Here is a 15,647-nt window from a genome sequence, read left to right on the forward strand (position 1 = left end):
ACAGCTGCACAGGTTGGGTGACCCATCACGAACACCACTACCTTCGCAACAGCTGAGACGAGGTGGCTCAAGGGTGCTGTGCAGTCAGTGCAAAGCTCCCCTCAAACACTGCATACGTTCACAGATAAATAAAACTGCACTGTTCCACTGATCAGCAGCCAACAAAGGTATATAATGATAATGCATGGATGATGTTCTCCTCTGTCATTCTCTCTTTCTTTCCTCCCCGCCTTGCTCTCTATGCTGCTTATTTCAATATGGGAATACGGAGACTGTAGAAACAACAACTGGCAACTCAAGCAATGAGCTGGCATCTTTGCAATCATTAAGAGACAATCTGAGTGGTAGACTAATTGGCAGCTAGAGGGAACGCTGACTTCAAACTTCATACCACCCCAGGTTGGAAACCTTCTGCGTTTCCTTCGCCTTTCTCTGCTTTTGTTCTTTGCAACACTGCTGATTGTCGTAGATAGTCTTTGTGCTTTGTATAATGCCCATCTTTGATGTAACCGGAACTCACATACAAAATGTGGCTGTTATAGATAAGCATGCTAGAATACAGGCAGGGAAGGTACAAGCATGCACAAAATAGTCTTTGAAGGGGGTTTTGTTAGTTTTTCTTCAACATTTACATGCACCACTTAATATCATGTTTGGCTGTGTACACTGAGGACTGGATTCACAAGCATTCATGATCTTCTCGTCTGAAAAGCTTCTTGACAATTTCACAAGAGCCCAGTGTAAAAAAGAAAAATAAAAATTCCCACAATTAAAAAAAGGAAAAAAAAACCCCAAACCCTTCTTCCTGCAATCTGATCTTGTCTCCATTCTTTTAATGTCCAATGCTTCTAAAATGTCTCCTCTTCCTCTTGCAGAGCTTCGTGTTAAATGGTGGTCTGGAACGGCAGATTAGTGTGTCAAGGATTTTCTTAGCCACTGGAATAGTTCTTCCCTATAAAGTCTTTGCCACCGCACATTGGCTTCCACTGTTTCCACGGCACGAGAGAAAGAGGCAGCAGCTCCCTCTTCGTAACTCTTTATAAAGTTCTTTAGCTGGAAACACAAGTTAACAGGTTAAATTTGCAGGAACTAAAGAAAACAAGTATTTCCAGCGCACACAAACCAGTCAGGCATTTAGGACAAACCTCCCCGATCGCTGCTGAAGTTAATGTGGTATCGTGTCGAAAGATTTAATAGGAAATGTAATAAGACAGCAGACTGTCAATTATTCGTGATGCAATTGCTTCAAATTGCACGGGAAGATATTGACGTGTCAGTGCCGGATCACATTAATATCATTACCTCCTTCTCCCCTGTAGCCCAGCTGCCGCACTGCGCAGACAGCTGGGCTGCTCAACTTTTATTTCTACCGAAGAAACCAAACTGGGATCACTGGAAACGCTTCTAACTCAGATTTATATGCAAACATCAGCAGAAGGCAGCCCTGACATGCTTTCATTTTATCAGCCTTCAAAACAAATTTATTTCAGTTTGATCTGCACAACCCTTTTGATGATATAATGCAGGTCACCTGTTTGGAGAAGGAAGGGATGGCTACAGTGTGAAGAGAATGGCAAAGCACTAAGTGGGCACTCGTCTGATGATCTTTGAATGCCCGGAACAGATTCCTTCCTTTATGAGAAATCTTTGATCTTTTTTCAGCAGACAGAGAAGGCCCCTGCTCTGCTCTTGCATATACTCAAATTACAGTACTATCACCTGGATTATTATAGCTGATGGCACTGGTGTGCTTTGAATTTCTGTTCTTTTAAAGTGAGAACCATGAGGCTGATCTGCACATCAGGTTGCTGGTTATGTTGACTTGTATGAAATTCAGTGGTTTTAGCAACACTTAACCATAACTAGTTAATTTTTGTTTCCTGGTGACACCAAATTCACCTTATTTCTTTAAATCTAACTTCCAGCAACGTCTCTTTGTGCATGGGCTCAAAACTGGAATGGTTGTTCCTGCAACTGCTTCATTCCCACCACAATTAAAAGCGTGTGAAGGACCTAAAAACTACCAAAATCAGCCCTTACCAATCTCTGTGCTTATACAAACATGTTCACAAGTCCAGCTTCTTTCAGGGGAAGTATAAACGAGCCACCTGCCAGTGCTATCATGAAGGTGGAAACTATGAGTACAGAAAGCTTCCTTGTACTATGCAGATACCAAAATCTGGCCAGCACTGTCCTTCCCACCTGGGTAGCTCTGAGGAAACCAGCTGACACTCTTCCCTAAGTTCCTGAGGCCACTAGACTCGAGTGCAGACAAATGGTGGGACACACAGTATCACAGCACAATCAGAGTTCAATTAATGGTGATTATGCTGCATAAGAATAATTTGATCCATTTGGGGTAATGTTGAGCAGCTGCTAAGCAGAGCATAACACAACCTCGCAAATACCTCAGTCAGGGCAGATGTTAAGTTAAAATGAGAAGTCTTTGCAATCTAAGAAGTACTTAGCATTTAGAACAAATTATTGTGGTGTCATTTAGCCAGAGTATCAGGTTAACAGCTTTTCTCACACAAAAATACTGTAGGCAAAAGAAGAACAGAGAGGGCACTGGAAGCTTCTACCTTCCACACTGGGGTTTTCTAGGGCTGCCCTCTGCAGCACAAACTAATGTGGATAGAAAGATTTTACCTTTCATTTCTCAGCCAATAGTCAAGATCAAAAAAGCAATCCTACATATCCAGCCAAGCACAGAGAAGTGCCTGCATTACCAACCTCCTGACACCAACTCTATGCATTCGCCTTTGCGATCAGCTCCTCTTCCTCATGCTGCCCATCTGCGGTACAGCCCTGTGATTCCAGCTAAGCAACCAGAGTTCCTGGACAACCGATACCTCCTTGCTCCTGCCCTGCTCTGTGCTTACAACAAAGACGGCCCCATGTGCCAAAAGTAATTTAAAAATTACCTCTCTTAGCTCTTCTTCAGTATTGAGGAATTCTGTGACCCCACTGATAAGTTTTGAATTCATAAATAAAGCTTCTCCGTACCTGCAAGGATAAGAAGAAGATGCACGGAGAGTTAAGTGCGAGGGCTGGGTCAGCAGAGTATCAGAAAGCAGTCTCCTCATGCTTAAGGAAACAGCTTTCCATGTAATGACACCAAGCAGATCAAAATACAGGTGCTTAAGAAGGAGCAGAGCAGCAAAGCATTCTGAGGAACCCTTCTAGCATTAAAACAGCCTTTTTGAAGTGCTGCAGCCTCCTGTATTCACCCACATTACAAATAGCTTCTCAATAAGCGAATTGAATCAAATTTTGTTCTTCCAGTACCTGATAATTAAAATAAATAATACTGGTAGAGAATAATACTGCTAAAATAATCCCTTGGGTCATGATGCAGCATCTTCAAAGAACCAACCTGGAATGAAAATTTGAAAGCTTGGACAAGGAATATTTAAAAGCCAAGGTATAGCAGGGTAGGATAGTCTGTGGCAACCAGCAATGACCTTCTGCAGGTTATGGCCCTTCAAATCTGTCTGTTTCACTTGCTTTTCCACACTTTTTTTTCAATCCCCAAATGAAGCATCTGTATCACTTGTAAGATTACTCAGGCTGCCTGTGAAGTTTTGCATTTCATGTTGGAATAGTCTGTGGTTTGCTTTGGTTTGTCGGCTGAAAGTCTCTAGTATGAAGAATGCATTTCCATTGGAAACCAAATCTTTTGTTCCAGTTACATGCCATTCAGCATAGCAAAAGGCACTTGACAAACAGTTAATCCTTATCTTTATCTGCACATACATCCAAAGCAGTATCTAGCTAATCTGAACACAGCTGATTCTAAGATAGGGAACCCAGTTCTCCTCTCAGACATGTGTAAGTAATACCAACAGACTTCACTGCAATTAAGTTTATCCAGGGGAACAATTCGGTTCATACCCTGCTTTTACAAACTGATTTAGAGGAGCAATTCAAAATTCAATGTTAAATGAACTAGCATAGTCACAGCTTTTCTGTTCTGCTTCTATTAATCCTAAATTAATTACCCTTAAATACTTAGGTGCTGTAAGCCATAGTCCTCTTAGAAGGGAGGAAGAAAGAGGGAGAGGGATAGAAAGAAGGAGAGGTAAGAGAACTGGGTTTTCTTTGAGAAGATTCTGTTTTAGGGAGGTTGTGCACTGTGTTGCTTGCTACCTTGAGCCTGTGTGAGAGGAAACACAGTTATAGGTATCAAAAATCCTACTCCCTGACCACTAATAACTGAATTATTCATGGATATTTCAGCAAGTACATCTCTTTTTCCAAAACTTCAGTCACACTGACATATACAGACATCCAGAGGCAAACGCCTCCTATGGGAAGTATGGATTTCATGGTCCTTTAAGCACGTTTAGGCTTTCTAACAAAGCCCTTTATTATTACAGTCTCAGCTTAGCTTCATAATTGACTGCTTGGAAAATTGGAAGCTCCTCTTGATGGGGTCTTTTGACAAGGTTACCAATCCACTTTACAGAAGCGACCTCACAAAAACCGCTGCAGGGATTTTATTTTTCTTACAGTCTGTACTGCAGCCACAGTGCAAACAAGAAGCAGCAGAATTCCTTCCACTGAAAATGCTACTGCCATGAATACCTGCACTGATTACTGCCCACTATGCATACTTGGTAGAAAGTCAGCCAGGAACAGCAGTTTCTCATCAGACTCTGGAGTTCTAGACCTCCTAAATAGCACTTTGTGGGCATGAAACAAAAGAATAAATAGAAAAAGTGTTTGGTCTTGTAAGTACCCATCTTCCCACCCTTCACAGGAAAGGCAAACAGCACTGCAGAACCAGGACCTTCCATGCCTGAGCTCCCTGGAAACATCCAGGAGTCACAGACTTTCCACTCGCTCCTCCTGGGGATGGGAACCTCCAGTGCCTCGCATTTGCACAGGCATCGCCCTTGCGCTAGCTCGAGAGGCAGCACAGTCCATTTACTTTGGACAGATGTAAAAGGCTTCCCAAGTCATGTCATATTCCCAACTGCTGACAAATGATTCAGCACTTGAGAATGAAGCAATTCTTATAGGCAGCTCTTGGATTAAGTTTTCATGCACAGACACACACACACACAGACGTGACGAAAATGATTTAGGAGCCAAGGTAGTGCACACGCTCAGGTAACAGGAACTCAAGCACTGTATTTTCAGTTCCCTTTTTCACCATTTTAACAGTCTCAGTCCTGTGGATTTCTTACAAAAGACTTGTTAGGCACCTCAGTTTCTCAGTCAACTCTGTAAATGGGGTGCAAGTGATTTGAAGACCTTATACATTATCAGTATCTTCTGGGCAATGTCAATGCAAACATGCTGTAAAATTGTAAAGAGATAACAACATTTTGCCATCATTTTCACTGTAGCGTGCTGTGTTTTAGAGTTAGAGGAAATAGCATTATAGTCTAATTTAATCACCCTCAGCTATTTCATATTACTATCTCAAACGTCAACACCTTTTATAATAAATTCAATGGGAAATACCATTGAGATATCACCTTATTAAATTAATGTTTCGTATAAAGTATTTTAATGTTAAATAAGATTAAATAATAAATTATAATTGTAGAAAAAAGATGCCTTGGGACAGAGTATACGTGAACTATAATTCTGTAATAAAGCTTCTATTTTAAAAATGTACTCATGTAGCAAGCTTAAATCAAAAGCCTAATTTTGCATTCTATCATGTCACTGTCTCGCTGAACATTAAGGGGCACGGTGTTAGACTAGTTCCACCCTCTCACAGTCTCTTTTAAAAGGTTTTAATTTATAATTAAAAAACTAAGTTCGTTGCAACATACGTTATATATATATATATAGATATATATATATCTCTTGCAGGAATTATTTCGTTCTACTGCATTGCGTTTTTGGCAAATGACAGAAACTTAACTGGATGCCCCTTTCAGAAAAATGCAACTGCTATAATCATTTTTGGTGACACTGACCTGTGTTTGGAGACCAAGCTGAAGGTAGATAACAAAGTCAGTGCTATTTTCTCATTAAGAAAAGGACAATCACAGGGTTTTGATGAGGCTTTGCTGGTTGTTAGGAATTCAGAGAAAACAGTAATGCATTCCAGAGAAGCGAGATAAATAAAATTCAAATTTTAAGTGAAGTTAAGCTATAAAAAACACATTAAAAATTTGGTATGTGGTAGTTTTCTAAATCTTGACCATTTTTCTATGTTGCTTAACCTGGTCGATGTCTAAAATCACAGGGGTTAGCCAGGTTGCCAGATAAACAGACTTACTAAGGCAGGACACAACTTCTGCATATGTGTCTGCAGCAATACAGATTTTGATGGACTTATGCCTAAACTCTCTACAAATCCCCGTAGGAACCTGAAAAATTATTTACTATCCAGGGCATAACTAACTGTTCTGGGTTGCACAACAGTAACAGATCTGCATCCAATTTCTGTGTAAAAGCCCAGCTCCTGGAACACTCATACCAGAAGCAAAGGAGTCTTAATTTTTAAACTCTTCATCACTCTTAAGGCTTTTTGGAAATTGCTTTCAAAAAGTATGCTCCTGCAATAAAAACTTCCAAAACCTATTCCAGCTCAAACGTATTTTCCCAGCTGAACTTCTAAAATCCCACTACTATCAAGTATTATCCAAAACAGCATAAACAACTTTTTGAATCTTTAGCAAAGTTGCACCGTCTTTGAGTTTCCTTGGCTCTTATGATGATGATGCTATGAAACCTAGAGTAAGCTTGTACCTGTTTTCATCAGGCACTAGGATTTAGTTGCTTAAATAAACTATTCCAATTATTCTGTGGTACACAAGATGGCTCCTCACAAGTCCAGAATGGAACAGAGCTCCAATATTTTTTCTGCCAACACCATGGGAGTGGCCTGGCATGGGTTGTCAGATGTTCTTGGGCATCTGCCTTTAAGAACTTGAACCTCATCTGAGTTGTGGTCCCTTCTGATCTGTCAGTATCAGATGAACAGCTGTGAAATATTTCAGACCCTCAGGCTGTCCCTAAAGAACTAAAGAAATTTCTCATTCATTGAGTTAATATCAAAATCTTCATCAAAAAGGATTTAAAAATGTTGACTGGGCTTCTGAGTTGGAGCATGTAGCAGTTGTTCAAAGAGAAAGAGAAATGGTTATAAGAAACAACTCTGTCTCATTCCTGTTCATCTTTTTTTAATTCAAAATGTTGCTCCTCTATTACTTGAAGCTCACCTGAAACAGAGTGAAAGGAAAGGGGATGCCACTACATTAGCATCCTTTTGAAAATGGAAATGTTTCAAAAAGGGTTTGGTGGTTTTTTCCAACAGTTGAAATAATGTTCTTGGAAAGATTTTTTTTTTTCTATCAGACTTAAAATCACGAAAATTCCTTAGGGAACAGCTGCCTTTTTATCTGTGTAAAACTAGAATTGTAGGACTAGACATCTAGCTAGAATTCATTACCATAAGCATAGACATAATACAGTAATAGATATATATACAGATGATCGCTAAGAGATAAATGTTTCTATGCATGTGTGTGATAATCCATGAATAAATGTATTTATGACTAGTATGTATTTCTTAGAGACATCTCTGTTTATGGATTAAAAGAGAATGGACTGGATTCAGCGATTTATATGAATACATACATATACAATACAGAAATTACATCAAAAAAAAGAAAATGAAAATAAATACAGAGTTTTTATCTTTACCTAGCATTTAATATTTTCCATTTTTCTCTGAAAAACTTCCAAGCAAGATCCCTTCCATGTGGATTTCGAGCCACGTGGATTATCACATCAATTGCATCCTGATCCAGGACAACTTCTGAGTTGAGAGACAAGTTCAAAAGTCTAGTGGGAAAAACAGGAAAAAAAAATATCTGATTTTGTTTCACCAACACAATGTAACATCAGAAAAGTTTCAGGAAAAAAAGCGCCAAAAAGCAGTGCCAAATTGCTTCTTTAAGTCAACAAATTAGTTCAGTGGTTTATTTCTATGATTACAAAGACCACACATATTTATGAATCAGAAAAACCTTGATGTAAAAGGATTTCAGTAAAAGTTGAGTGGATGCTTACTGTTATGAAATCGGTAAGATCAGACTGGTCAATACATTTAAATAAAAGACATGCTAACAAAAAAAAAAAAAACCAAACCAAAACCAACCAGCAATTATTACAGGATTTCAAAGATTTTTAATGACCAGAGTAAAATATGGAAATGGAAAGACAGAATGTGTCAATTTTCATATGCTTTAATGCAAAAAAAACATACAACAATTTAAACAGACAGCAAGTCTGTGCTTGAAAAGCAATGTTTTTTTTCATTTAGACCAAAGCTTAAGGGATGATCTATAGATGTTGAAGTGATTACTGATAATAGATACAGAGGCACAATATTTTTGTACCTGTTAAGCAAGTTTCTGTCGTCACTGCAAGTTAAGGCTTCTAACAATATTTTCTTCTCAGACACTGCTGTGGTAGAATGAAATTTCATCCAAATGAACTCCCATACATCCTCATCCATCAGTGAAACTCCTGTACAGTAGACAATGTCTCTCACATTGAGTGGGATTCTAGAAAAAAAATCAGTAACAACCTTGTGGTCACTCCTGATATTGAAAACAAAGGAGGAACATCACTACGTTTATGAGACTCCAAAATCAGAGCGCATCAATAATAATTTTTGTTGCAAATGAGGTTTGTATCTCCTCACTGCCACCAAAATCTTCCAGGTCAGTCCAAAAGGTTTTCTAATGGGCAGCACATGCTTGCTATTCTTTTTATAAGGTTGTCATATTGTCAGGAGACTATCAATTATGGGCCTCCAGTTCATCAACACATAATGTGCCACATAACCTGCAGGACAGGTAACATAAGCTCTCCAAATTAGCACGGGATCTTGTCACTCTGTTGCTGGGCTCTGAGCCAAATCTCCTCTTCTTGTCCTTAGTACTGAGTTGTAGGACAGGAGGTCATCAGCCAGAAACTTCTCCTTGCCTGTGCTGTAAAGTAGTCCATCTTCATACAGCAGCATACAAATAAAAAAGGATGTGCTGAGATGACGCTACTTAAAAATGGTGCTTTCAGGAATGAATAGAAAGAACTGTTCATTTTTTCGGCATATTAACACCAGTACAAAGCCATGGTTGTGAACTGTGACTGCTGCTCAAGTAATATAAACTTAGACTACAGTTAAATGAAAGCTTTTTGAAGCCAGATCCAGACCTAGGATAGAATGGGCCTATGTACCATTTTCTTCTAAAAAGATATCAGCTGGGCTTTCAATTTCCCACCCTGTTGAAGTTTCCTATACAAGCACAGGGGCTGAAACATTTGCAATCTAAAGGGTATTCCCACAGAAAAAGCCAGGCATTTCTCAGAGGAATACGATTCCGACTGGCAGAAAAGAACCCTCCTTGTTGATAACAGTTATTCTAAAATGCAGTTGTTTAGTTACCAATAGCCTGTCTGACATGGCTCAAGATACGCTGGAGATTTTTTAGCAGAGTCCCATGCTGACAGAACCACAAAGGGCTGCCTTGACCAGTGCTGAGGTACTTTGCATTTGATGATGACAAACCCAGACTTTTATTCAAAAGTAAACTCTCCAAAGCAAAACTGAAAGGGTCGGCAAGAGAAATGTAATCCATTTTGAAGCTGCTAGGAATATGAAGCTTTTAACTACACGCAGCTAACCAGCAATATTGCCTTCTGAAGCAAAATCAGCAGCACAATGTTGCATCTCTGCCATGGCTCTCTACCATCTGGCCAGCACAGATCGGTACTACACTGAAGATCCTGCATGGTTAGAGATCTTACTGTTTCTTCTCCTCCAACCACCAAATTGCAGTTTAAGAACACGCCTGTCCTGAGGCATGCCAGGCAACCAGCCTTATGACCACACAGCTCAAGCAATTTCTTCCAGTCACCGACACATAGATGGAATGTCGAAAAAATGCGGGTTCCACAGTTCCTTCCCTTGATCCTTCCTATTGCCTTCTTAAATTTTTCCCTATTCAGCTGCTACTCCAAGACCAAGGGAACCAGAAAATCCTTAAAGCTGAGTGGATACATTAAAATAAATAGCATTTAAATGTACATCATCAGTAAAGGAAAAAAAAAGTTATCATTTTCACCAGCCTTTCCATACTACTGAGTTTCGATTCTCAAAAACTGAGTTAACATTAGTAATATGAGAGTTTGGTTGACATTTACAGAATTATCCATGTGTGCTAGGTGCTGAATTTCCATTTCACTGTAATATAATTTGTACTTCTTACTTGAAAGTCTATCATTAAGCCCTTGCTGCAATATTTCAAACATTAATGAATATCAACAGTTTATTTTTCCCCCATTTAACCTTTCTTTCATAAGTGCATGGAAAGGAAACTGCATATAATTGAATCTATTACAGAAAACTAAGACTGCATATTTAGACATATGAAATCAAGTTATACTAAAATTAACGGAGCCAGTATTTAGGTGCTAGCTTTCTGTTGTTTAACATTAACTCAGGTTGAGATAAAAGTTTTCTAAATAACTACAACTTTCTCAAAACTTCAGGTCAACAATTACAGTAACATACATATTCAGCCATATACACATACCATGCAAAATTCATTAAAGTGAAATCCATTATTATTGTGTCTTGATTTTCTAACATACTAAAGTATTTGTCCTTAAAGCACAACTTCCTTACCAGCTTATGTCTTTTTTTGCTTTTAATTTGGGATTTAATACACTGACAGCAGCCATAAAAACATATGCTAAACCAAAATGTTTAACGGATGCTATCCTGATCGTGGGACAAAACAACCCATTGTCCCAAATCTATCTTACCACACGTTATCTGAAGCTGAGCATGACACCATGCGGCACTCAATATCCATTTGGTCAATTTGGGTCAGCTGTGTCCCCTCCCAACTCCTTGTGCACCCCCAGCTTACTACTGGAGGGATGGTGTGAGGAGCAGAAAAGGCCATGGCTCTGTGTAAGCACTGCTCAGCAGTAAAGAAAGCATCTTTATACTATCAACACTTTCCAGCACAAATCCAAAACACAGCCCCATACTAGCTATTGTGAGGAAAAATTAACTCTATTCCAGCCAGAACCAGCACAATGAAGGACAAGTGAACCCAGTCAAGCCTTATTTCAATGAAGGTAGGCCTTTATATTGACACAGAAACACTGAATCATTTGTTTAGAAGCCCACATAGTTCTTTCTGAGCTTTGCTGGCAGAAATATTATCTTTGGTTTACTGTAAGAGATGCAACTCAGCCAACAGATACTCTAAGGAACTATAAGGCACCTAGAAAAGGTAATACTTTTTTGGTTGATTGCCCCATTAATTCAGGCAGGAAACGTGTGCTGGAAGGACTGTCACTCTGCGTTCGGCCAGTCCAGTCATCAGCAGAGGTACCCAGCCCAGAAAGGTCAGCATTTTTGGCTTGTGAAGTTTAAATTTGTGAAATGTACAGTAAAACATATCAGTTCAATAAGCTTTCCCAGCTACTCTATCTTTTATGTTCCAAGTGCCAGCACTAGCCGCTTCAGCAGCAGTGCAGTCAGTAACTGTGGGATCATTTGCATCCCCTGGGAAGGAAGGAGGACTTCAGACAAGCGACGGCAACTGATCCAATGCTCACAGCCTAGATGTCACCATTTTTCTTGTTAAGAAAACCCTATTGCCACCAAATCAGTAATAGAATACTTGCAGTGCTGCAGATTTACTCAATATCATCCAACCGTTTGCTCCAGGGAAGGTTTCAGGTCTCTATAACCTAAGTCACTAGGACAAGGTGGAAAAAAATTAGCCCCTACCAACCAAGACATCAAAACAAATACTGCCTTCAGAAACTACAGAACTTACAGCTATGAAAAGCTACAAATTACTCCTGTGAGAGGCCTGTAATCGGGGTTGTAGACAGGGGAGTTCTTCTTGTGGAAATGAAAATTGTTTATGAAAATGCAAATATCCCCAAAGTCATTTCTCTTTAACTATTGCCTCAACAGAGAGCCCTCTAATTGAATTTTCTCCATTTGTGAGGATTTTTGCTTTCTCTCTCCTCCAGTCATTATGGGCCCCTATTTCATCATTACCTAAACATGTGAAAACTCCCCAGTCTACAGGGTTTTTTTTTATTTTTATAGCTTCATGGAAAATGTTGTTCTAAAATTGCCATTCCAAGGCACTAGATCAACACATGAAATGTTTGCCCCCTGTATTAACTGAATTAAGCAGATAAAATTACTATTGTTTCAGCACCACCTAGGTGGTAACACTGCAGAACGTATCCCCTTCTCACTTCAAACCTCATCTGGGTCTTCAAAGCCGCTCTCATTTTTAAGAGCTAATATGATTGATGGATACTTCAGAAGAATAAAGATAAACTTTTAAAAGCGTTACTCTAAATGGCTTTTATTTGAATAGTGATCCAATGTATTTAACTTTATTTTTCTTGGTTAAGAGATATGATGGGGAGAATGATATATGTAGCTAGCAGAGCTCATGTTTAAAATTTAAATACTTTGGGAAAAAAGTTAAAAATTAAACAGTTAGAAAAAATTAATTAAAATCGTGCTGTGCCTTTACAGGGATTTTTTTTTTTATTCAAGAGTGAATAATAAAGCTCTACAATGAGCTAAGAATAATCTTCTAAGTTATAATTAATTGGTACATACTCGCTCCTATTTAAAGTATGTTCTAACAATTGGAGATACCCTTATAAAATTGGACCATAATTATTTATCTTCTGGGCAAATTGTGTTCTAATTTTTTTAAAATGTAATTGCACACAGTTTAGACAGTTCTTTGATTAAGTCACAAATTTCAATACCATTAAGGGTACTATTTGACAAAGAAAATTAATCAGAAACATTATTCTTTATTTTTGCAACTATTTAACATTTAACTTAAGCCTATTTTTCTTGATGACTATATTTGTATTCTTGTTTAATAGGTTACAAAGCTTAGATAAGAAATAACAACGATGTAATGGTACTTTGTTGGCAGATCTATAATGCAGATTGTGTTACGAGGAACAGCACCCCACAAAGTTTATTTAAGAGGGCAGTCCCAAAGCTTATATTCCCATTCTCTATTCCAAACACCACGAGCCATGCTGCTGGCACCACTATGCAAAGAGGAGGAGACCATCCTCTATCACAGCACACATCCAGTCTGAAGAGAAAGGGCAGAACTTCCCCCTGAAAACTGATGTAGAGAGCTGTGATGAGCTTGACATTCAGGTGCCTGTCATGCATCAAATTCAGGAGATATTAACAGAGGATGTGGTTACTCAGGGTATCCGTGGCAAAGCAATGCACAGCTCTCCCCAGTGTCAGTCTTATGCTTCCAAGCTTCAGGTATTGCATGAGTCTTGCTGGGCCAGGCAGAGAATACATCATCCCTCAAGTGATGGTGACTGTTATTGCTCCTTTCCCTTTCTAGGGCAGGTATCTCTTAACTGCACACTCAAGCCCTTCAACGTCGATTTTAATGACTGAGTAGTGAGTTAAGCACTTCCTTGTGAGACTAATCTCTGAGTAGATATGCTTTGTTTTGTCCTTTCTGAACAGCTTTTGCCAACAAAATTAGGGTACTTTCCTTTTAATTGTTTGGCAGAGTTGTGGAGAAACCACTCCTGAATGAGAAAACTGGAGAATTTATCCAACTTCTAAGAATTGCAAATTAATTACTGCTAATCCATAATCGCTATATATAGGATAATTTTATTGTGATCGCACACAGAAGTCAGAAGGTAAAGATGCTACCTGAACCAACTGCCCATAAAACCCAGTTTTGTCTTTTACAAGATGAAATCCTCTCTCTTTGCAGACATACTCCCCAGATGGCCTTTCAGAGCACTAACTCCTTGATTAACTCGTGCACTCAACAGTGTTTTCTTCCTCCTTAAAGAGTTTTATTGACTTGAGTGCAAGATTCTACTCAAATGTTGTAACAACCTATTAATTAGTTAAATCACTTCAGCAACATTGGCTGACATTAGCTGGCAAAGCTCCAGTTAACATTTCAAAATGCATGAATAGCTATGCCTGAATTTTTTCAGTAATTAAAACTTTGAGGGGTTGAGAACACAGAAGAAGGGATCCATTTTTACTGTTTTACATTTATCAGACATTCATGTGTGAAAAAAATGAAAATAACTCTCATTTTTTTCATGCTTACTGCTAATGATTTCCAAAAATAGCTTGTGGGCATCAAACCCGTGAAAAAAAAAGCTTGTGCCTCTTCCAAGCAACTAACAAAAATAATTAACCTGTTGGCCACATTCCCACAAATACTTATGTAGGTGGTTAGACTTAAGTACATTAATAAGTTGTTGCAAGACTGTGGCACTAGTGTACCCATGTGAAAACAAAACAACAAAATTATGTATCTGAAGTCATTAGAAAGAGAAATAAGGGAGGAGGACAAGGGAAGAAAAAACACTTTGTTTGGAAAAACAGTTGATTTTCTGTCACATAAGCCAGAATTCATTGAAATTGTCTCAATTAATGACTGGTAATTTGTTATTTACCGCTCAGTCTACAGATAGTTTTGTTTATAGACATGTTACAGTCTCCTGTATGCTCCTGCATGCAATTTGTTTTTCTGGTGGCATTTCCATTGAGTAGTTAAAGGTCCATCCAAGTGAGCCCACTGCCAATTTAGGCAGGTGGATGGACACGAATCCATTGTTCCCTGCAGAGGACACAGAAATTCTGCACAAGTAAGTATGGAGATTCAGTACACCCAAATTAGGCTTGTTGGTTATCACTGTCTTTGCTCAAATCATTCAGTGAGAGTCATCTTACTTCATTACTCCCACCTTTCTTCCAACTGATAAAGAATTAGCTAGTGTTCCTAACAGCCACGGCAATGTGACAAAAGTCTTTGAAATGGCAAAGAGAAGGCCCAGGATAAGCCTGTACCCATATTAGAAGAGGGCTAAGAAGATGATTAAGGGCCTGGAGCATTTCCCCTATGAGGAAAGGCTGAGTGAGCTGGGACTGCTCAGCCTCGAGTAAAGAAGACTAAGGGGGAACCTTATTAATGTTTATAAATATCTTAAGCATGGAATGCAGGCAGAAATGGCCAGCCCCTTTTCAGTGGTCTGTGGAGATACAACAAGGGTCAATGGCTGCAAGTGGGAGCACAGGAAATTCTGCAACAACATGTGGAAGAACTTTTTCACAGTGAGGGTGACAGAGCCCTGGGACAGGCTGCCCAGGGAGGTGGTGGAGTCTCCATCTCTGGAGATATTCAAGACCCATCTGGACGCCGATTTGTGCAATATGAGCCGGGGAGCTGCTTTGGCAGGGGGGTTGGACCTGATGATCTCTCGAGGTCCCTTCCAACCTCTATGATTCTGTGATTATTGCACTTGAAAAGATTAAATGAGGTAATTGAATACTAGAATGCAATCATTCAAGATCCTGATTTCATTTTTTAGTAACCAAAAGTGGTTCATCTGTAGTGTGCAACGAGACACAGATGTGTTCTGAATTGAAACCTACAGACTGACCAGGAAAATTCATGGCAGATTCTCTTTTCACAGATTTCTGCCCCACCTCAGCATCCAAAGGCTTCTCAGAACAACCTGGATGATTAGAGACCAGAACAATTTCAACATCTCTGGATCTGCATTCAAGATTGTCCAGCAGTCTCTACTTCTCGCCA

At 39.2% G+C, this 15,647-nt stretch overlaps 1 protein-coding gene across 1 annotated transcript in view; it reads right to left on the bottom strand.

The window, feature by feature from the left end:
• Positions 1-529: 529 nt before the first annotated feature.
• Positions 530-15,647, bottom strand: part of TRHDE (thyrotropin releasing hormone degrading enzyme) — a gene marked incomplete at its 5' end in the record, with an annotated part of 210,923 nt that continues 195,805 nt past the window's right edge. The window contains 4 exons of the mRNA XM_084270637.1: positions 530-1,053; positions 2,925-3,006; positions 7,672-7,812; positions 8,370-8,537. Of these exons, the coding sequence (XP_084126763.1) occupies positions 910-1,053; positions 2,925-3,006; positions 7,672-7,812; positions 8,370-8,537 (535 nt within the window). The 3' untranslated portion in view covers positions 530-909. The remainder of the gene's footprint in view (positions 1,054-2,924; positions 3,007-7,671; positions 7,813-8,369; positions 8,538-15,647) is intronic.

The sequence above is a fragment of the Gallinula chloropus genome (genome assembly GCF_964237585.1).
Source record: "Gallinula chloropus genome assembly, chromosome: 1".
Classification (NCBI taxonomy): domain Eukaryota; kingdom Metazoa; phylum Chordata; class Aves; order Gruiformes; family Rallidae; genus Gallinula; species Gallinula chloropus.